Raw genomic sequence first — 22616 nt, forward strand, 5'->3', positions numbered from 1 at the left:
TTCTGCATGGACCAGTGGAGAAGGGAGAACTAGTGTAGCTAACTCCATTAGCAATTCAACATCGCTTGCAGCGCGGGAGACCCGGCTGGATCCAATGTTTATCCACAGTGACCTATGACCTGGGCATGCACTGTCGGAGTCCCAAACTCGCTTATTGGGGGTAGGGTACTGACATGGATAGAAAAGTGGTTGGGAGACAGGAAACAAAGAGTAGAGATTAACGGGTCCCTTTCAGAATGGCAGACGGTGACTAGTAGGGTACTGCAAGGCTCGATGCTTGGACCGCAGCTATTTACAATATACAATAGTGATTTAGATGAAGGGATTAAAGTAACATTAGCAAATTTGCAGAAGACACAAAGCTGGGTGGCAGTGAGAATTGTGAGGAGGATGCTATAAGAATGTGACTTGGACAGGTTGGGCGAGTGGGCAGATGCAGTTTAATGTAGATAAATGTGAGGTTATCCACTTTGGTGGCAAGAACAGGAAGGTAAATTATCTGAATGGTGTCAAGTTACGAAAAGGGGAAGTACAATAAGATCTGAGGGTCCTTGTTCATCAGTCACTGAAAGTAAGCATGCAGGTACAGCAGGCAGTGAAGAAAGCAAATGGCATGCTGGCCTTCATAACAAGAGGAGTTGAGTATAGGAGCAAAGAGGTATTTCTGCAGTTGCACAGGGCCCCAGTGAGACCACACCTGGAGTACTGTGTACAGTTTTGGTCTCCAAATTTGAGGAAGGACATTCTTGCTATTGAGGGAGTGCAGCGTAGGTTCACGAGGTTAATTCCCGGGATGGCAGGACTGTAATATGTTGATAGAATGGAGCGACTGGCCTTGTGTACACTGGAATTTAGAAGGATGAGAGGATATCTTACAGAAACACATCAGATTATTAAGGGATTGGACAAGCTAGAGCAGGAAACATGCTCCCGATGTTGGGGGAGTCGAGAACCAGGGACACAGTTTGAGAATAAGAGGTAGGCCTTTTATAACTGAGATGAGGAAAAGCTTTTTCACTCAGAGAGTTGTGAATCTGTGGAATTCTATGCCTCAGAAGGCAGTGGAGGCCAATTCTCGGGATGCTTTCATGAGAGAGTTAGATGGAGCTCTTAATGATAGCGGAGTCAAGGGATATGGGGAGAAGGCAGGAACAGGGTACTGATTGTGGATGATCAGCCATGATCACAGGGAATGGTGGGCTGGCTCGAAGGGCCGAATGGCCTACTCCTGCACCTATTGGCGGACTCGGTGGGCCGAAGGGCCTGTTTTCACACCATATCTCTGTGCACCCTATGTCCGTGCACTGTGGACAACTTAATTGGATTCATGCATAGTTTTTGAATGGCTAGCGTGCAACCAAAAGCTAATGTATCACTGGTCGGCACGGCCTCAGTGGGCTAAAGGGCCTATTTCCACGCTCTATCGCTAAACTAAACTTAACATCCTGCTCTATGAGGAAAGAAGAACGAACAGGAGAATTTGTTCTTGAAACAGCTGACGAATAATCGGGAACAGGTGATAAATTTGATAGATGTGACCAGACGGTTGACGGTGTTGGGAAGGAATAACAAACAAAAAGAAAGCAGCAAAATGTAGACAGGATCAACTGCAAATGGTGGAATCTTGCATCGAACACAAAGGGCTGGAGTAACTCAGTGGGTCAACCAGCCTTTGTCATTCCTTGTGTCTATCCATGTTCTCCAGAGATGCTGCCTGACCCGCTGAAGTACTCCAGCCCTTTGTGTCGAGCTTTGTAAACCAGCATCTGCAGTTCCATGTGTCTACATAATAATGCAGTAAGGTCCTATTAGTCGGAGAGAAACAAAGCAGGTTGCTTATTGGTAAACAAAAATGCTGGAGAAACTCAGCAGGCGAGGCAGTATCTATGGAGCGAAGGAAATAGGCAACGTTTCGGGTCGGGACCCTTCTCACAGGTGATAGATTACTGATCTCCATCGCAGGTGATAGACTTCTGACCGACATCCACTATAAACCCACTGGCTCCCGTGGCTATCTGGACTATACTTCTTCCCACCCTGCTTCCTGTAAGGACTCCATCCCCTACTCCCAATTCCTCCATCTACGCCGCATCTGCACCCAGGATGAGGTGTTCCACACCAGGACATCGGAGATGTCCTCATTCTTCAGGGAATGGGGGTTCCCCTCTTCTGCTATAGATGAGGATCTCACCAGGATCTCTTCTATACCCCGCAACTCTGCTCTCACTCCCCATCCCCCCACTAGTAACATGGGCAGAGTCCCCCTTATCCTCACCTTCCACCTCACTAGCCGTCACAACAAATAATCCTCCGACATATTCGCCACCTTCAACGTGACCCCACCACTGGCCACATCTTCCCATCTCCTCACCTGTCTGCTTTCCGCAGAGACCGCTCCCTCCGTAACTCCCTGATCAATTCGGCCCTTCCACCCAAACCACCCCTTCTCCTGGCGCTTTCCCTTGCAACCTCAGGAAATGCTACACTTGTCGCGTCCCCCCTTGACTCCATTCATGGACCCAAGCAGTCTTTCCAGGTGCAGCAGAGGTTCACCTGCACCTCCTCCAACCTCATCTATTGCATCCGCTGCTCTTGATGTCAGCTGCTCTACATCGGTGAGACCAAGCGTGGGCTTGGCGATCGCTTCGCCCAACACCTCCGCTCGGTTCGCATTAACCTACCTGATCTCCCGGTGGCTCAGCACTTCAACTCCCCCTCCCATCCAACCTTTCTGTCCTGGGCCTCCTCCATGGCCAGAGTGAGGCCCACCGTAAATTGGAGGAGCAGCACCTCATATTTCGCTTGGGCAGTTTACACCCCAGCGGCATGAACATTGACCTCTAATTTCAGGTAGTCCCTGCTTTCTCCTCCCCTTCCCAGCTCTCCCTCAGCCCACTGTCTCCGCCTCATCCTTTCTTCTTCCTGCCCCACCCCCCCACATCAGTCTGAAGAAAACTCGACCCGAAACGTTGCCCATTTCCTTCGATACATAGATGCTGCCTCACCCGCTGAGTTTCTCCAACATTTTTGTCTACCTTCAATTTTCCAGCATCTGCAGTTCCTTCCTAAACAGGTTGCTTATTGGAATATTTTGTTGGAATGGTCCGCCTCTGAAACAAATTCAAGTGATTGATGTGGGTTACACACTTTGCATGGCTAACACAGGAAAGGATCAGGTCTGGGTTTAAATTCTCATTAATACCTTCATTGCTTTAGTTTAGTTAAGTTTTATTTAGTTTATTGTCACGTGTACCGATGGAACAGTGGAAAGCGTTTGTTGCAGGCGAACCAGACAGCAGAAAGACATTACATGATTACTATCGAGCCATCTATAGATACAGGATAAGGGCATAGTTAAAACAAGAAAAGCTGCTGTTGGAGTAGAGATTTAAAGCGTGGAGGGATTGTAATGTGTGATTACAGATGCACTTCAAGCTTTGTTAGAACACACAATGCTGGGCTAACTCTGCGGGTTAGGTAGCATCTCTAGAGAACATGGATAGGCGACTTCACACCATAAATCTGAAGACGGGTCTCAATCCACAACCACGCATATCCATGTCTTTAAGGTTTGCGGTCTGACCCGCTGAGTTACTGAGTTTTTCATGCCTACTATATTCTGTTGTGCTGAAGCAAAGCAAGAATTTCATTGTCCTGTCTGGGACTCATGACAATAAAATCTCTTGAATCTTGAATCTTGAATCAACACTTTGTGCCTTTTACCGAAGATAGACACACAAAGCTGGAGTAACTCAGCGGGTCAGGCAGCACCCCTGGGGAAAAGGAACAGATGACGTTTCGGGTCGAGACCCTCCTTCAGACTGCAGTAGAAGGGTCTGAAGAAAGATCTCGATCCAAAATGTCATCTGTTCCTTGTCTCCAGAGATACTGCCCGACCCGTTGAGTTACTCCAGCTTTGTGTGTCTATCTTTGGTTTAAACTCGGTTCCTTCGTACACACTTTGTGCCTTTTAGTGCATTATTACCTGTTCCAGTTTGCCGGAGATGGGAAGTATCTTCGGAGGGTTACTTGGTTCCCTGTACTGAGGAGGCAAGTTCTTCTCATTGTTGTTTGTCACGTCGGTTTTCGTTCTGTCTCCCAGGCGACGCTCCCCGTTGATGTACAAAGAACTCTCTGGGTTGAAGCACTTCTCGTCGGCCGAGAAGCGTTTGGAGAAATCTCGGGAGGTGTAGCCGTTCCTCGGCCCATTCTGCTGGCGGCTGCCGGTCTGGACCAGGCCCGAGCGGTTGATGCTGTTCATGCTCTTCATGGCAAACTCCTGCTCGTTGGCGACGCCGCTGCCCACGCTTCCCATCGTGCCCTGGGGGTAGCCAGGGTCGGCAGACCTGGGGGCAAAGACGGGGAACGTCTCACAGCCGCGGTAACCCGCCTCACTGCTCGCCGGCAGCACCTGAAGCTTCGCCATGTTGGCTCAGCGACAACGCAGCAACCTCAGCCGGCGGCCCTGAAAGGCGGAAGAGAAGTGGATGAGTTCCCTCGCTCACACGCAAACAGTCCTGAAGGCCACACATGCCAGAAATTCCCTCCCCCATCCACTCGCAACGCCAACTGCAGAGGAAGGTCGAAGAGTATCAGCACAGTGGCGCAGCAGTAGAGTTGCTGCCTTACAGCGCCAGACACCCGCCTTCCATCCTTCATAAGGCAATGGAGCAGAATTAAGCCATTCGGCCCATCAAGTCTACTCCACCATTCAGTCATGGCCGACACTAGCTATCTTTCATACTCTTTTATCTGTATATATGTATTTGCCTATGTACTAGTATTTTTACTACTTTGCACACTGATTAGATGCTAAACTGCATTTCGTTGTACCTGTACTCGTATTTGTGCAATGACAATAAAGTTGAATCTAATCTAAAAAAAAATCTATCTCTCCCTCCTAACCCCATTCTCCTGCCTTCTCCCCATAACCCCTAACACCCGCACTAATCAGGAATCTATCAATCTCCACCTTAAAAATATCCAGACTTGGCCTCCACAGCCTTCTTGGCAATGACTTCCGCAGGTTCACCACCCTCTGACTAAAGAAATTCCTCTTCATCTTTCTAAAGATCCATCCTTTTATTCTGAAGCTATGGGCCTCTGGTCCTAGACTCTCCCACGAGTAGGAACATATTTTCCACATCCACTCTACCATCACAGGAGCTGTCTGTACGGAGTTTGTACGTTCTTCTTGAGATCTTGTGGGTTTTCCCTGGAGGGGGTTGTTTGTTTCTTCCCACACTCCAAAGGCGTGCAGATTTGCAAGTTAATTGGCTTTGGTAAAAATTGTAAATTGGCCCTAGTGTGCAGGAAAATGCTAGTGTACAGGTTGATCACTGGTCAGCGCAGACTCGATGGGGCGACGGGGCTGTTCCCTCGTTGTATGTGCAATGTTTAAAGTCCACAGTATCAGAACTGGGGAAAGATGGACCTTTCAAATGCCCTTGTCTGGTTGTAAAACCTTGGCCAGACAACTGAAGGTGGTAGAGTGGCTGTAAATGGTCTAACAATTCAGGAGCCTGGAGTGATGTCTACAAAACAGCGTGGGGCACAGATAAGGTGAATGGTTATAGTGTTTATCTCAGGCTAGAGGATTCCAGGGGTAAGGGGGCATAAGATGGGAGGGGGAAGATTTACAAGAAACCTGAAGGGCAATTTCTTCACACAGAGTGTGGTGCATATATGGAACGAACTGCCAGAGGAAGATATCGAGGCAGGTACAATGGCAATGTTTAAAGAAATATTTTGAATGGATGAATGAATGAATAAGTTTATTGGCCAAGTATTCACATACAAGGAATTTGCCTTGGTGCTCCGCCTGCAAGTGACAACATGACATACAGTGACAGTTAGGAATGACACATAAACCATTAAATATTAATAATAAAACATTATTGATTTAACATGTGAATTAAATAAAATACCAGAGCAAAAGAAGGCTACAGATTTTTGGCTATTGAGTAGAGCTACTACTTGTGGACAAAAACTGTTTTTATGTCTGGCTGTGGCGGCTTTGACAGTCCGGAGTCGCCTTCCAGAGGGAAGTGATTCAAATAGTTTGTGGCCATGGTGAGAGGGGTCAGAGATGATCTTGCCCGCTCGCTTCCTGGCCCTTGCAGTGTACAGTTTGTCAATGGAGGGAAGGTTGCAGCCAATAACCTTCTCGGCTGATCGGACGATTCGCTGCAGCCTCCAGGTGTGGTGCTTGGTGGCTGAGCCAAACCAGACCATGATGGAGAAGGTGAGGACAGACTCTACGATGGCCGTATAGAATTGGACCATCATTGCCTGTGGCAGGTTGTGTTTTCTCAGCTGCCGTAGGAAGTACATCCTCTATTGTGCCTTTTTGACTGTGGAGTCGATGGTAGCCCCCCATTTAAGGTCCTTGGAGATGATGGTTCCAAGGAACTTAAAAGACTCCACAGATGTGACTGTGGTGTTGTTGATGATGAGTGGGGTGAGGGGAGGGGGAGCTCTCCTAAAGTCTACAATCAATTCCACTGTCTTTAGAGCATTGAGCTCTGGGTTGTTGCTATGGCACCAGGACGCCAGCTGTGACACTTCCTGTCTGTAGGCAGATTCCTCCCCATCCTGGATCAGTCCAATCAGGGTTGTGTCATCCGCAAACTTGAGAAGCTTCACAGAGGTGTCTGTGGAGGTGCAGTCATTGGTGTAGAGAGAGTCGAGGAGTACGCAGCCTTGCAGTGCTCCTATGCTGACAGGTATATAGGTAGGAAAGGTTAATATGGATATGAGACAAATACAGGCAAATGGGACCAGCTCAGTTATGAGACCAGGTCAGATGGCGAGTTGGGCTGCAGGGCCTGTTTCCCTGAGTAGGAGGAACTGCAGATGCTGGTTTATACCAAAGACAGACAAAAAGTGCTGGCATAACTCAGCGGGTCAGGCAGCATCACTGGAGAAAAAAAGGTGGGTGACGTTTTGGGTCGGAACACTTCTTCAGACTGAATGTAGAGGGGGGGGAACTAGAGGTAGGATAAAAGACAACCTTTAGTCCCCCCTCCATCTCTACTTTCAGTCTGAAGAAAGTTTCCGACCCGAAACGTTACCCCTTTTTTCTCCAGAGATGCAGCATGACCCTCTGAGTTACTCCCGCATTTTGTGACTATCTTCGGGCATGTTTCCACCCTTGTAACTCTAAGATCTGTAGACATGCTCAAATGCCACTATGGCAATGGTGTTTTTTTATAGAGTCATAGAGTCAAACAGTGTGGAAACAGGCCCTTCGACCCACCATTTTCCCTCTGGCATTGGTATCAAAGACCAGAGGGTTTAAGGTAAGGAGTAGGAGGGTTAGGGGGTTGCGGGTCAAGTATGGTTTCACCCAGAGGTGAAAGGTTAATGGCCGGACTGTCATATGCTGAGAGAATGGAGCAGCTGGGCTTGTATACTCTGGAGTTTAGAAGGATGAGAGGGAATCTCATTGAAACATATAAGATTGTTAAGGGTTTGGACACGCTAGAGGCAGGAAACATGTTCCCGATGTTGGGGGAGTCCAGAACCTGGGGCCACAGTTTAAGAATAAGGAGTAAGCCATTTAGAACGGAGACGAGGTAACACTTTTTCTCACATAGAGTGGTGAGTCTGTGGAATTCTCTGCCTCAGAGGGCAGTGGAGGCAGGTTCTGGATGCTTTCAAGAGAGCTAGATAGGGCTCTTAAAGATAGCGGAGTCAGGGGATATCGGGAGAAGGCAGGAACGGGGTACTGATTGGGGATGATCAGCCATGATCACATTGAATGGCGGTGCTGGCTCGAAGGGCCAAATGGCCTACTGCACCTATTGTCTATTGTCTATTGTCAATCTGGAATGTGCTGCTGAGATGGGAATGGAGGCAGGTACCCCCACAATATTTAAGAAGCATTTGGACCATCACATGAATCACCGAGTGATAGCAAGCACTGGACAAGTGCCTGATGGTCAGCATGGACATAGTGGACTGAAGGACCTCCTTCTGCACTGGTGGGTTATGGCTAAAGAGACAAGAGATATTGATTCAGTCCGAGAGAGTGATAGAAAGTACTGTGATGTACAAGTTAACTCGAGGTCTCCAAGTATTACTTGTTATTATTGGGAAGTTTCATCAAACCTCATGTAGTAATGATGTGCCGACTGTGAGCAGTTTTATTGTTTGGGAAATGGATGGCGGGATGTGGCAGGGTGGCACAGCGGTAGAGCTACTTCCTTACAGTGCCAGAGATCCAGGTTCGATCCTGACTGCAGGCGCTGCCCGTAGGGAGTTTGCAAGTTTTCCCCATGACCTGCGTGGGTTTTCTCTGGGATCTGTGGTTTCCTCCCACAATCCAAAGGTGTACAGGCTTGTCGGCTAATTAGCTTGGTGAAATTGTACATTTTCCCTGGTGTGTGTAGGATAGTGGTAGTGTGCAGGGATCGCTGGTCGGTGTGGACTCGGTAGGCAGAAGGGCCTGTTTCTACGCTGTATCTCCAAAACTGAAAAACATCTATTATCTGGGATTCCCCTGCAATATCCCCTACAGGTTCCCCATAGTTCATATTGCAACGCCCCACCTTGAACAGGCCAATTAACCACAAGGGTTGAATCCATACCACTGCTGCTGGTGAATGACTAGTCATAATACTCATTCCCTGAAGGGCTGGATTAATGAATCTGAGAAAAATAAACCTTATATTCATAAATATGTGGAATTAGAAACATAGAAACATAGAAATTAGGTGCAGGAGTAGGCCATTCGGCCCTTCGAGCCTGCACTGCCATTCAATATGACCATGGCTGATCATCAACAGTATCCCGTACCTGCCTTCTCTCCATACCCCCTGATCCCCTTGGCCACAAGGGCCACATCTAACTCCCTCTTAAATATAGCCAATGAACTAGCCTCAACTACCCTCTGTGGCAGAGAGTTCCAGAGATTCACTCCACTCTGTGTGAAAAAAGTTCTCCTCATCTCGGTTTTAAAGGATTTCCCCCTTATCCTTAAGCTGTGACCCCTTGTCCTGGACTTCCCCAACATCGGGAACAATCTTCCTGCATCTAGCCTGTCCAACCCCTTAAGAATTTTGTAAGTTTCTATAAGATCCCCTCTCAATCTCCTAAATTCTAGAGAGTATAAACCAAGTCTATCCAGTCTTTCTTCATAAGAATTGAAATAGGACAGTGCACATAATCCATCAGTACATGTGGTTAGACACACGAACACGCAGGCACACACACACACTCCCGTGCACACGCAGACCCACACACATAAGCATACATTTCAAGAGGGCTTGTATACAAAAACAGGAGTGTAATGCTGAGACCTCTATCTGGCCCTGGTTCGAAGGACCCAATAATAATAATAATAATAATACATTTTATTTATGGGCGCCTTTCAAGAGTCTCAAGGACACCTTACAAAAATTTAGCAAGTAGAGGAAAAACATGTAAGCGGAATGAAATAAATAGTAGAGACATGACTAGTACACAAATTAAAGACAGAATTCAATTCAAAACACAATATGAGGCAATTCAAGCACAGATGAAAAGGGAGGGGGGACGTGGGGCTAAGGTATAGGCCTACTCCTGCACCTATTTTTCTATGGTAAGGATGCATGACAGGGGTCAGAGGTTATGGGGTTAGGAGGGAGAGATAGATCAGCCATGATTGAAAGGCGGAGTAGACTTGATGGATCGAATGGCCTAATTCTACTCCTATCACTTATCACACAGACAGACCCACACACAGATAGACCTTCACACAGACAGACCCACACATAGACAGACCCGCACATAGACAGACCCACACATAGACACGCCCCATTAAATGTCGAGGCAGGAGAAGTGTAAAATGGAATAAGGAAATGACTGAGACATTAACTAAATAAATTAAAATATCTTCACATAGCTTGAAACACAAAACTGCAAAAATAGTGGTGATTTCTGTGAGAATGAAGTAACAAGTAAAACGTATGAGTAAAATGTACTGGAGGATCAAACGGGATCTAGAAGGGACAAACCCCCTTGGAGATATTGGTCTACATAACAGGGTTCTCGAAGAGATGACCTTCCAAAGTTGCCATTAGTCTAGATTGCTCAAAGTTCAACTCCGTTTGCAGTTCGTCAGCAAATTAAGTGGTCTGTGCCTGCTGCATGGACTGCATTCACACAGGGCCGGATAAGGTGCAACATGCATTGGTGCCACACTAGTGCAGGGCAAGGATTATCTTCAACTAGAGAGTGCACCCACGAACCTTTGACGTACAATGGCACCACCATCGTCAAATCCCCCAAACCTGCTGGACTTTAGTGCAAGGGGCTTATAGTTCAAGAGAAGGAGGTTGTACTGCATCAGTACAGGGCTATGGAGCAAGCACAGCTGGATTATGGGATGTACATTTAGTCCCCCTTGGTCGTTGTGGGCAGGTTGGGCCGAAGCACCTGTTTCCACACTGTATGACTGACTAGAGGGTGGTCCAACAGGAAGGAGCACTGTCCAAAGAGCAAAGAATGAGTAGAAGTGGTGTGTGTTCCATGGAAGAACGAAAGATGACGTCAACGTATGATCACTATGTTGACATAGAAACATAGAAATTAGGTGCAGGAGTAGGCCATTCGGCCCTTCGAGCCTGCACCGCCATTCAATATGAACATGGCTGATCATCCTTCAGCCTAACTTTCTCTCCATACCCCCTATCCCCTAGCCACAGGGCCCATCTAACTCCCTCTTACCCGAGCCGGCTGCCTCAACTACCCTCTGTGGCAGAGGGTTCCAGAGATTCACCACTCGATGTGTGAAAAACGTTTTTCTCATCTCGGTATTAAAGGATTTCCCCTTTATCCTTAAGCTGTGACCCCTTGTCCTGGACTTCCCCAACATCGGGAACAATCTTCCTGCATCTAGCCTGTCCAACCCCTTAAGAATTTTGTAAGTTTCTATAAGATCCCCTCTCAATCTTCTAAATTCTAGAGAGTATAAACCAAGTCTATCCAGTCTTTCTTCGGGACAGTCCTGACATCCCAGGAATCAGTCTGGTGAACCGTCTCTGCACTCCCTCTATGGCAATAATGTCCTTCCTCAGATTTGGAGACCAAAACTGTATTATGGTCTCACCAAGACCCTGTACAACTGTACCTCTCTGTCCTATACTGGTCCTTTTGCAATGGTAACATACCATTCGCTTCTTTACTGCCTGCTGCACCTGCATGCCTACCTTCAATGACTGGTGTACCATGACACCCAGGTCTCGCTGCATCTCCCCCTTTCCCAATCGGCCACCATTTAGATAATAATATGGTGACAGCTACCATAGAGTCATAAAGCACGGCAACAGGCCCTTCAGCCTAACTTGCCTATGCCTACTAACAGGCCCCATCTATACTAGACCCACCTGCCTGCTTTTGGCCCATATCCTTATCCATGTACCTGGGTTGAGGACGGCACGGTGGCGCAGCGGTAAAGTTGCTACAATACAGTGCCAGAGACCCGGGCTCAATCCTGACTATGGCTGCTGTCTGTATGGAGTTTGTAAGTTCTCCCCGTGACCTGCATTGATGCCCCAGTGTCCTCCCACACTCCAAATATGCACAGGTTTGCAGGTTAATTGGCTTCGGTAAAATTGTAGATTGTTCCGAGTGTGTAGAAGAGTGTTGGTGTACGGGGATCGCTGGTCGGCATAGACAGTGGGCTGAAGGGTTTGTTTCCGCGCTATATTTCCAAACTAACCCAATCTAAATGTTTTTTTACACATTGTGATAGCACTTTTAAACATTGGACAGTGCCTCCAGTAATAGTTACCTTCTCAGGATACCCGATCACATTGAATATATGTTGATAAGACTGGCGTAGATAACATTATAAAAAGTTTCAGCAGAATATTCGTCAATAACTTACTCCAGTTTGACACCATCTGTGGCTGTTTGTCATAATGCTGCTAATGTGCAGAAGAGTCTCCAACATACTTGTTGACATCAAGAGTGTCAACAGATTGATAGAAAGTGTTCCACTGTATATACCATATGCATGAGTAATGGTTCCATATATATATATAATAAACAGCAAATATTCTTAATTTCCCCGTGGGACTTTCGAAGCCTCTCCTATAGGAAAAGTTGGGTCATTTAACACACACATTTTCCTCTCCAGAGCCAGGTCCCCTGTTGGATGAATCTGAGAACACAAACAACAGGTGCTCCCTCTGCCTTTCTCAATCTGAGGCTCATTGTGTTTCATTGTCAATAAGTCAGATTGCATGTCGTAATGTTCTGGGTCAGGGCACTTCCTTAGACTGATGGGGTAGGGGTAAGAAGGCTGAAAATAGAGTTGGGGGTGGGGCAAAGCCTGGCAAGTAATAGGTGGATACAAGTGAGTGGGGATGGGTGGGGGGTCAAGTGACAAAGGGTGGAGGTGAAAGGGAGACAAAAGGAAAGAAGGGGAGGGGAGGAATGTAAAGCTGGAGAAAATGGCATAGAGTCATGGAGTCATAATGCATGGAAACAGGCCCTTCGTCCCAACTTGCCCATGCCGACCAACATGCCCCACCTGCCTGCGTTTGGCCCATATCCCTCTAAACCTGTCCTATCCAGGTACCTGTCTAAATGTTTCTTAAATGTTGTGATAGTGCCTGTGATATCGAGGGAACGAAAATAGAAAATTAGGTGTACAGAGGGCAAAGAAACAGGCTGGATGGGGCAATGGGAGATGGTGGGAGGGAGCACAGGAAAAGAGAGGTGGGGAGGGGGTGGGAGTGTGGGGGAGGGGTGGAGGGGGGGGGGGGGAGGGGTGTGGAGGTGGGGAGGGGGTGGAGGGGGGGAGGGGTGGAGGTGGGGAGGGGTGGAGGGGTGTGTGGGGGGTGAAGGTGGGGAGGGGTGGAGGGTGGGGAGGGGTGGAGGGGGTGGGGGGTGGGGGGGAGGTGGGGGGAGGGGGGGAGGGGTGGAGGTGGGGAGGGGGGAGGGGTGGGGTGGGGAGGGGTAGGGTAGAGGTGGGGAGGGGGGTGGGGTGGGGAGGGGTGGAGGGGTGGAGGTGGGGAGGGGTGGTGGGGGTGTAGGTGGGTGGGGGGGGGGTGGTGGGGAGGGGTGGAGGTGGGGAGGGGTGGAGGGGGAGAGGGGTGGAGGGGGGGAGGTGGGGAGGGGTGGAGGGGTGGAGGGTGGGGAGGGGTGGAGGGGGTAGGGGGGAGGGGGTGGTGGGGAGGGTGGGGGGGGGGGGTGGGGTGAGGGGTAGAGGGGTGGAGGGGGGTAGGTGGAGAGGGGTAGAGATGGGGAGGTGGGGATGGATCAGGAGCTATTACTTGAAATTGGAGAATTCAATGTTCAAACCGTTCATAACATTTGCGTTTGGTATCTAGAATTTGGTGTCTAGAATTCTATATCTAAACTTCCCAATTTGAGGGAGCAATCTGCTTACATCCATCCCATCAAACCGCGTAACACTTTTTGATGAAAGATCACAAAGTTTTGCACAATGTGCACTGATGCCCATCTGGATGAATGGCAATTTTCCATTCATTGATAAACACTGTCCTAAATGTTGAATGCTATTTTACAGGACAGGCACAAGGCAAGCTGTAGAAACAAGGAACAGCAGATGCTGGTCAATACACAAAAGGACACAAAGTGCTGGAGTAACTCAGAGGATCAGGCAGCATCTCTGGAGAACATGGAGAGGTGACGTATCGGGTTAGGGCCCCTTCTTCAGACGGTCTCGCCGTCTTGGTAAAATCAGCCATGTCATCTGCCCATTGCTCAACATCGGCACTCAACAGAGGACTGGACAATAAAATGAAGGAACTAGAGAGCAAAGGAATAAGATTCTGAAACTCCAGGGGAGGCGTGAGGTTTGCAGAGTCGCTGCTTTGAAATGGTGTTCCCAATGAACCGAGTTAATGCTAATCTGATGGAACAAAAGAGCAGTGTGGCCATATGGTTAGTGAGTGGGCCAAGGGGTTGTGAATGCCGTGTAGATCCTGACTCCCGAGCTGTTGATGCAATGCCATGCCAAGTAAAGCAGCCAGTCAGGGATGATTAATGTAGCTCAGGATATAATTGGACCAGGGAGGGTTTGCAGCGTCTCACTTCAAGACATGAAATAAGCGGGCCTGAACTCCATGGCAGGTTGGTTGGTAGACGTCCAGGGAAGGATCAAATGACTTTTTGTCATTTCATGCTTATTTAGTTCATCTGATACCACCTTCTAATTAAAGCACTAACTCGCCGGGGGGGGGGGGGCACTGTACAATAAAGCCCAGGTGTCCTATACAATCTCTGTACATCACAGGAACAGGCCCTTCGACCTACAATGTTTGTGCCGAACATGATGCCGTTAAACTGATCTCATTTGCCTGCACATGATCCATATCCCTCCATTTCCTGAATGGATTCTGAAGAACGGTCTCGACCCGAAACTTCACCAATTTCTTTTCTCCAGAGATGCTACCCGACCCGCTGAGTTACTCCAGCTTTTTGTGTCTGCCTTCTATTTCCTGCATATCCATGTGCCTGTCTAAGCGCCTCTTAAACGCCACTCTAGTATCTGCTTCCACCGCCACCCCCCAATATGCATTCCAGGCACCCACCACTCTGTGTGTGAAAAAACTCACCCGACAAATCACTTTGGCCACTTTGGTGGCAAAAAACAGGAAAGTAGACTGTTATCTGAATGGTGGTCGATTAGGAAAAAGGGAGATGCAACGAGACCTGGGTGTCATGGTACACCAGTCAATGAAAGTAGGCATGCAGGTGCAGCAGGCAGTGAAGAAAGCGAATGGTATGTTAGCATTCATAGCAAAAGGATTTGAGTATAGGAGCAGGGAGGTTCTACTGCAGTTGTACAGGGTCTTGGTGAGACCACACCTTGAGTATTGTGTACAGTTTTGCTCTCCTAATCTGAGGAAAGACATTCTTGCCTTAGAGGGAGTACAGAGAAGGTTCACCAGACTGATTCCTGGGATGTCAGGATTTTCATATGAAGAAAGACTGGATAGACTCGGCTTGTACTCGCTAGAATTTAGAAGATTGAGGGGGTATTTTATAGAAACTTACAAATTTCTTAAGGGTTAAAGAAGGAACTGCAGATGCTGGAAAATCGAAGGTACACAAAAAAGCTGGAGAAACGCAGCGGGTACAGCAGCATCTATGGAGCGAAGGAAATAGGCATTCCTTCGCTCCATAGATGCTGCTGCACCCGCTGAGTTTCTCCAAATTTCTTAAGGGGTTGGACAGGCTAGACGCAGGAAGATTGTTCCCGATGTTGAGGAAGTCCAGAACAAGGGGTCACAGTTTAAGGATAAGGGGGAAATCTTTTAGGACCGAGATGAGAAAAACATTTTTCACACAGAGAGTGGCGAATCTGTGGAATTCTCTGCCACAGAAGGTAGTTGAGGCCAGTTCATTGGCTATATTTAAGAGGGAGTTAGATGTGGCCCTTGTTGCTAAAGGGATCAGGGGGTACGGAGAGAAGGCAGGTACAGGATACGGAGTTGGATGATCAGCCATGATCATATTGAATGGCGGTGCAGGCTCGAAGGGCCGAAAGGCCTACTCCTGCACCTATTTTCTATGTTTCTATGTTTCAATCACCAATAATCTCTCCCCCCTCCCCCCCTTACAGCGATGCCCTCTAGTGGTGGACATTTCCACCCTGGGAAATAGGTTCTGGCTGTCCACTCTATCTGCGCCTCTCAGAATTTATGTCTTTGAAGGTGTTTCTCTGCCCAAATAAATATACTTGTGGAAGATTAGACAAACCAGATACTTTCTCAGCGGCAACAGAGGTTACGCTGCCCTAGGTAGCAGTGGAGATAGACACAATAGTGGCATTCGAGAGGCTTTTAGAAAGGCACATAGATAAGATGGAGATGGAGGGACATGGATGAACTGCAGGCAGAGGAGATCAGTTTAACTTGGCATCATGTTCGACACGGACAATGTGGGTTGAAGGGTCTGTTCCTCTGCAGTACTAAACACAAACGGAAATAGAAACATACAAAAAATAGGTGCAGGAGTAGGCCATTCGGCCCTTCGAGCAAGCACTGCCATGCAATATGATCATGGCTGATCATTTACAATCAATACCATCGTCCCTCCTTTTGCCCCATATCCCTTGATTCCTTTAGCCCCAAGAGCTAAATCTAACTTTCTCTTGAAAACATCCAGTGAATTGGCCTCGACCGCCTTCTGTGGCAGAGAATAAGTGTATAACATTTATCCCCATTATACTGCATCTGCCAAACATCTGCCCACTCACCCAACCTATCCAAGCCACCCTGCAGCCTCATAGCATCCTCCTCGCAGCTCACACTGCCTCCTAGCTTTGTGTCATCCGCAAACTTGGAGATGTCACATTTAATTCCCTCGCCTAAATCGTTAATATATATTGTAAATAACTGGGGTCCCAGCACTGAACCTTGCGGTTCTGTTCTATGTTCTGGTTCGATTTACAGATCGCTCATCGATGGCCTGTTCACACTAGTTCTACATTATCCCACTTTCCCACCCCCTCCCTCCACACTAGGGACAATTTACAGAGGTCAATTAACTTACAAATCTGCCACCGTTTGGAATGTGGGAAGGAACAGGAGAACCCGGGAAAAAACCTACACAGTCATAATGAAGAACATGCAATCTCCACATAGGCAACACCAGAGGTCAGGACTAAACCCTAGTCATGGGCACCGTGAGGCAGCAGCTCTATTAGCTATGCCACAGTGTCATTCCATGAACTAGAAGTGGTGCAGCCATCCTACCCAGTGGAGTTCCATGACAAGGCAATATCTTCTTTTGTTGCTAGTAATTAAGTAACAGCATTCAGATTCTTACAGTACGGAAACAGCCCCTTCATTTATTCCCTTTATCAGGCCCTATATCCTGAGATACATTGATCACCCTTGACTGGCTGCTTTTCTTGGCTTGGCATTGTATCAACAGCAAGGGAGCCCAACATGTCCAATGCCAATGATGAACACAAAATGGGACAGGCAGCGTCTCTGGAGAGAAGGAATGAGTGACGTTTCAGGTCAAGACCCTTCTTCAGACTGAGGGTTGGGGCGAGGGAAACTGGAGATATGGAAGGGTACAAAGTGAACGTAAGGTGTGAAAATGACAGATCAAAGCAGATGATGATCAATGAAATGTAGAATGGATTTATCGACACTAATCCCATTTTCATTCGGTCTATAGCCTATTATGATTTGGCAATTCAAGTGCTTGCCCAGATGCTATTAAACGTCAGGAGTATATCTACCTCCACCACCATCTCAGGCAGCATGTTCCAGAATTTAACCATCATCTTAAGGGGTTGGACAGGCTAGATGCAGGAAGATTGTTCCCGATGATGGGGAAGTCCAGGACATGGGGTCACAGCTTAAGGATAAGGGGGAAATCCTTTAAAACCGAGATGAGAAGAACTTTTTTCACACAGAGAGTGGTGAATCTCTGGAACTCTCTGCCACAGAGGGTAGTTGAGGCCAGTTCATTGGCTATATTTAAGAGGGAGTTAGATGTGGCCCTTGTGGCTAAGGGGATCAGGGGGTATGGAGAGAAGGCAGGTACGGGATACTGAGTTGGATGATCAGCCATGATCATATTGAATGGCGGTGCAGGCTCGAAGGGCCTGAATGGCCTACTCCTGCACCTAATTTCTATGTTTCTATGTTTCTATCCGAGGGTGGAAAAACTCCTCTTCCGATCCCCTCCCAACCTGCTAGCGATCTCATACCTTATACCTACAAAAACGTACAGGTTTGTAGGTTAATTGGCTTGGTATAACTGTAAACTGTCCCTAGCGTGTGTAGAATAGTGGTAGTGTACAGGATGGCTGGACGGCATGGACCAGGTGGGCCGAAGGGCCTGTTTCTGTGCTGTCTCTCCAAATTAAAGTAAACCTATGACTTCTAGCTTTAGACAACCTTAATATGGGTCTATTAATCTCACAATCCACCCTGCCTATGCTGCTCATAATTCTGCAGCTCAATAATTACAGACCTGGAGACATAGCTGCCTTGAGTCAGCCATTTCATTCTCCCCAACATTAGCCGCTGCAGGTACAGCTAATGTGACATTGGTAAAGTATATGTTTTTGACCTTGAACAAAGTCCATTGAGGAGTGTACGGAATGATTTACGAGCAGCTCAACAACAACCTATGTTTAAAAGAGTGCTTTACATTAAGCAGGAAATTACTGAACCTGATGTCAGTCAAAACACAGTCACACAGTCACAGCAAAGAAACTGGCCCTTCAGCCCACCACAGCCATGCTAACCTTTAAAAACAACTACACCAATTCACAATTTGGTCCTCTGAGCCCCCTCCTCTACTCCCTCTTCACCTATGACTGCACACCTGTACATGGTACTAACACCATCATCAAGTATGCAGATGATACAACGGTGATTGGCCTCATCAGCAACAACGATGAGTCGGCCTATAGGGAGGAGGTCCAGCTCCTAGCAGCATGGTGCGCTGACAACAACCTGGCCCTGAACTCCAAGAAGACCAAGGAGCTCATTGTAGACTTCAGGAAGTCTAGGGACGGCACGCACACCCCCATCCATATTAACGGGACGGAGGTGGAACGCGTCTCCAGCTTCAGGTTTCTGGGGGTCAACATCTCCGATGACCTCTCTTGGACCCACAATACCTCAACACTGGTCAAGAAGGCTCACCAGCATCTCTTCTTCCCGAGGAGACTGAAGAAGGTCCATCTGTCTCCTCAGATCCTGGTGAACTTCTACCGCTGCACCATCGAGAGCATCCTTACCAACTGCATCACAGTATGGTATGGCAACTGCTCTGTCTCCGACCGGAAAGCATTGCAGAGGGTGGTGAAAATTGCCCAACGCATCACCGGTTCCTCGCTCCCCTCCATTGAGTCTGTCCAAAGCAAGCGTTGTCTGCGGAGGGCACGCAGCATCGTCAGGGACTGCTCTCACCCCAACCACAGTCTGTTTACCCTCCTACCATCCGGGAGGCGCTGCAGGTCTCTCCGTTGCCGGACCAGCAGGTCCAGGAACAGCTTCTTCCCTGCGGCTGTTACATTACTAAACTCTGCACCTTGGTGAGTGCAAGGTAAAGCCAGTAAAGTCCGATCAAACATAGTCCAAGTGTATCCAATGAGGTAGAGAGTAATTCACCACTGCTCTCTGGCTGTGGCCCAGTTGCATGATAACAGCTGGGAAGAAACTGTCCCTGAATCTGGTGGTGTGTGTTTTCACACTTCTATATCTTTTGCCTGATGGGAGAGGGGAGAAGAGAGAGTGGCCCAGGGTGCGACTCGTCCTTGATTATGCTGCTGGCCTTGCTGAGGCAGTGTGATGTGTAAATGGAGTCAAAGGAAGGGAGGTTGGTTTTTGTGATGGTCTGGGCTGTGGATGGAATTGTTCCCAAACCATGCTGTGATGCATCCTGATAAAATGCTTTCTACGGCGCATTCCCTGCGCTTCCGTGTGCCTATCTAAAAGCCCCTTTATTGCCACTATCGTATCTGATAAGATCAAATAGAACATGTTGTCCTATAACTTTAGGCTGTCCACGCCATGAAGTGTCTCTGTGGTGGCCTCTGTAGTGTAGATTGTGTAGTGGCCATTTGGCCTGTTTTGCATGTCATTGAAGATGGCATATGCCTTTAAATTTTAGACTACCCGTTATATTGTGGGTGGGATTTATGGCGCGTTTTGGGGGCGTGTTTGGAGCTAAGATACAGTTTTTAGTGCTGTTTGGAGCGAGCGTTACGGAGACACGAGGAGTTTTCTAATGTTTAAAGTAATAAGCTGGAGTTTGATGAAGATTGTAGTAACGAGTCGGAAGAAATTTGGATGTATCTTACTTTCTATCAACAATAAAGCATTTATTCATCAAAAGACTGTGTTTTTAAGCCATACCTGTGAAGATGCTCTGAAGGTCTCTGTGAGCCAGCTCGCATGCATAGCGAAGATATTCCCCTTAACCATGCTCATCCATTTAGCGGCTAGGGAGTTAATTTCTCAAAAGATATGAAAATCTACCGCTGCAAACCCTATCAGTGGTGGTAACTCGTTGTAGACGATGATCGCATGGTTGTGCAGTCTCATGTTTCGTGGGATGGATTCACGAGTCTGATGTGGGAGCCATGCTGCCGGGAGCAGTGGAGGCACATGAAGGCCGCTGTGGAGGGAATTTAGGGTTGCAGCCTTCCTCCTGTCTCTGGCACTACTGAGGCGGCTTCGGCGATTGTCTTCAGTGGCATATGATGAAGGAATGGGTCGACAGGGCTTGTATTCACTGGAATTTTGAAGGATGAGAGGAGATCTTACAGAAACGTGTAACATTCTTAAAGGATTGGACAGGCTAGATGCAGGAAAAATGTTCCCCATGTTGGAGGAGTCCAGAACCAGGGGGTCACAGAATTCCACAGATTCACAACTCTCTGGGTGAAAAAGTTTTTCCTCATCTCCGTTCCAAATGGCCTACCCCTTATTTTTAAACTGTGACCCCTGGTTCTGGACTCCCCCAACATCAGGAACATGTTTCCTGTCTCTAGCGTGTCCAATACCTTAATAATCTTATGTTTCAATAAGATATCCTCTCATCCTTCTAAATTCCAGTGTACACAAGTCCAGCCGCTCCATTCTTTCAACAAATTACAGTTCTGCCATCCCGGGAATTAACCTCGTGAACCTTCGCTGTACTCCCTCAATAGCAAGAATGTCCTTCCTCAAATTTGGAGACCAAAACTGCGCACAATACTCCAGGTGTGGTCTCACTAGGACCCTGAACAGCTGCAGGAGGACCTCTTTGCTCCAATACTCAACTCCTCTTGTTATGAAGGCCAACATGTCATTAGCTTTCTTCACTTCCTGCTGTACCTCCATGCTTACTTTCAATAAGAAAAGCCTACTCCTGCACCTATTTTCTATGTTTCTTCGAAACTGCAGACTACCTTCCTATCTAAGCCTATCATAATTTTATATACTTCAATCAAATCCTTCTTCAACTGCTGATGTTCCAGAGAAAACAACCTAAGTCTGTTCAACCTCTCGCTGTAACTAAAATCCTCTAATCCAGGCAACATTCTGGTAGACCTCCAAACCTCCTCTGCTGCCTCTCCAACGCCTCCAAATCCTTCCTGTAATGGGGCAACCAGAACTGCACGCAATACTTCAAAAGGTATTATAGCCCTAAAGCAATAAGTATTGTTCAAACCCAACGTTACATATTCCACTACTGCATTAGGCAGTGAAAGCTTCAGGCAAAGAGGGTGTGGACAAAGAGGAACTATTACAATAGCAGGCACAAACAAGCTGGAAATAATGTTCTGTAAACACTAGCATGTTAACATTTAATTAAATTTGTTTGAATCTCCGTTGTGTGACTTCTTGTTGGCTGTAAAGTGCATTGGGATATTGTGTGTTTACAATGAGAATAATCATCTTAATAGAACAGACTCATATAGAAGAATTGCAAACCCCTTCAGAATGGCTGGTGTTTATCGTAGTACATTTACAGAAGTCCGTTCAGCCCATCTTAAGTGTGCTAGCTGATAAACACCAATAGGGCTTTTTCCATTTCCGAGCTTCTGGTCCGATTCCTTGTAGTTTCCGACAAACTCAAGTATCTCGGAAGTGTGATGTGATTTTCTGGCAAAATTTACAGTCAAACAGCGTGGAAACAGCACCTTCGTCCCAATGTGTAGGAAGGAACTGCAGATGCTAGTTTAAACTGGAGATAGACACAAAAAGCTGGAGTAACTCAGTGGGCCAGGCATAATCTCTGGAGAGAAGGAATGGGTGACGTTTCGAGTCAAGACCCTTCTTCAGACCAACAAGCCCACGCCGACCAACATGCTCCATCTAAACTAGTCCTACCTGCCTGCTTTTGGCCCATATCTCACTAAACCTATTCTACCCATGTACCCGTCTAAATGTTTATTAAATGTTGCGATAGTACCTGCTGCAACTCCCTTTTATGGCTGCTTGTTCCATGCACCCACTACCCTTTGTGTAACAAAGTTACCCCTTGAGTTCCCGTTAAACCTTTCCTCCCCTCAGCTCAAACCTATGTCCTCTGGTCATGTCCTACTCTGGTCAAGAGACTGTGCGTTTACCCGATCTTTTCCTCTCGTGATTTTGTACACCTCTATAAGATCACCTCTCAGAAAACAACATTTGCTCATCCTTTCTAACTTCTCATACACAGTCAGTGTGGCCTTTGGTTATGACTGCAAGCTTAGTGTGTCCATACGACAGGTTGAGGTACTTTGGTCAAAAGGAGATACCAAAGAATTGAGGCCAGGCTCATTGGAGATGTGCCTGATAGGGCATCTGATGGAAAAGTCAACATCAGTAGGAAACTTATAGATGGACATAATAAGATAAGGGTGCAGTTTAGATCTCCCAACTTAATCATTGTGGTCCTTGCACTTTATCTCTTTAATTTCCATTTTCTTTTTAACACTGCAGACTATATACTGCACTCTGGCAATTTCCCCTTTGCACTACCCATTGTACTGTTTATTTTAGAGATACAATGCGGAAACTGGCCCTTCGGCACACCAAGTTTGCGCCAACCAGCCGATCCCCGCACATTAACACTATCCTACACACACTCGGGACAATTTACACATACACCAAGCCAATTAGCCCTCATACGTGCACGTCTTTGGAGTGTGG

General features: G+C 47.4%; 1 protein-coding gene across 2 annotated transcripts in view; it reads right to left on the bottom strand.

Moving 5' to 3' along the window:
* The window catches only part of LOC129704495 (leucine zipper putative tumor suppressor 3-like), a 195099-nt gene that overhangs the window by 33793 nt on the left and 138690 nt on the right, over positions 1–22616 (bottom strand). For both annotated transcript variants that reach the window (XM_055647737.1, XM_055647654.1), the window contains exon 2: positions 3986–4465. In XM_055647737.1, coding sequence (XP_055503712.1) covers positions 3986–4426 — 441 coding nt within the window. In that variant the 5' untranslated portion in view covers positions 4427–4465. The remainder of the gene's footprint in view (positions 1–3985; positions 4466–22616) is intronic.

Source organism: Leucoraja erinacea, chromosome 1, assembly GCF_028641065.1.
Source record: "Leucoraja erinacea ecotype New England chromosome 1, Leri_hhj_1, whole genome shotgun sequence".
NCBI lineage: Eukaryota > Metazoa > Chordata > Chondrichthyes > Rajiformes > Rajidae > Leucoraja > Leucoraja erinaceus.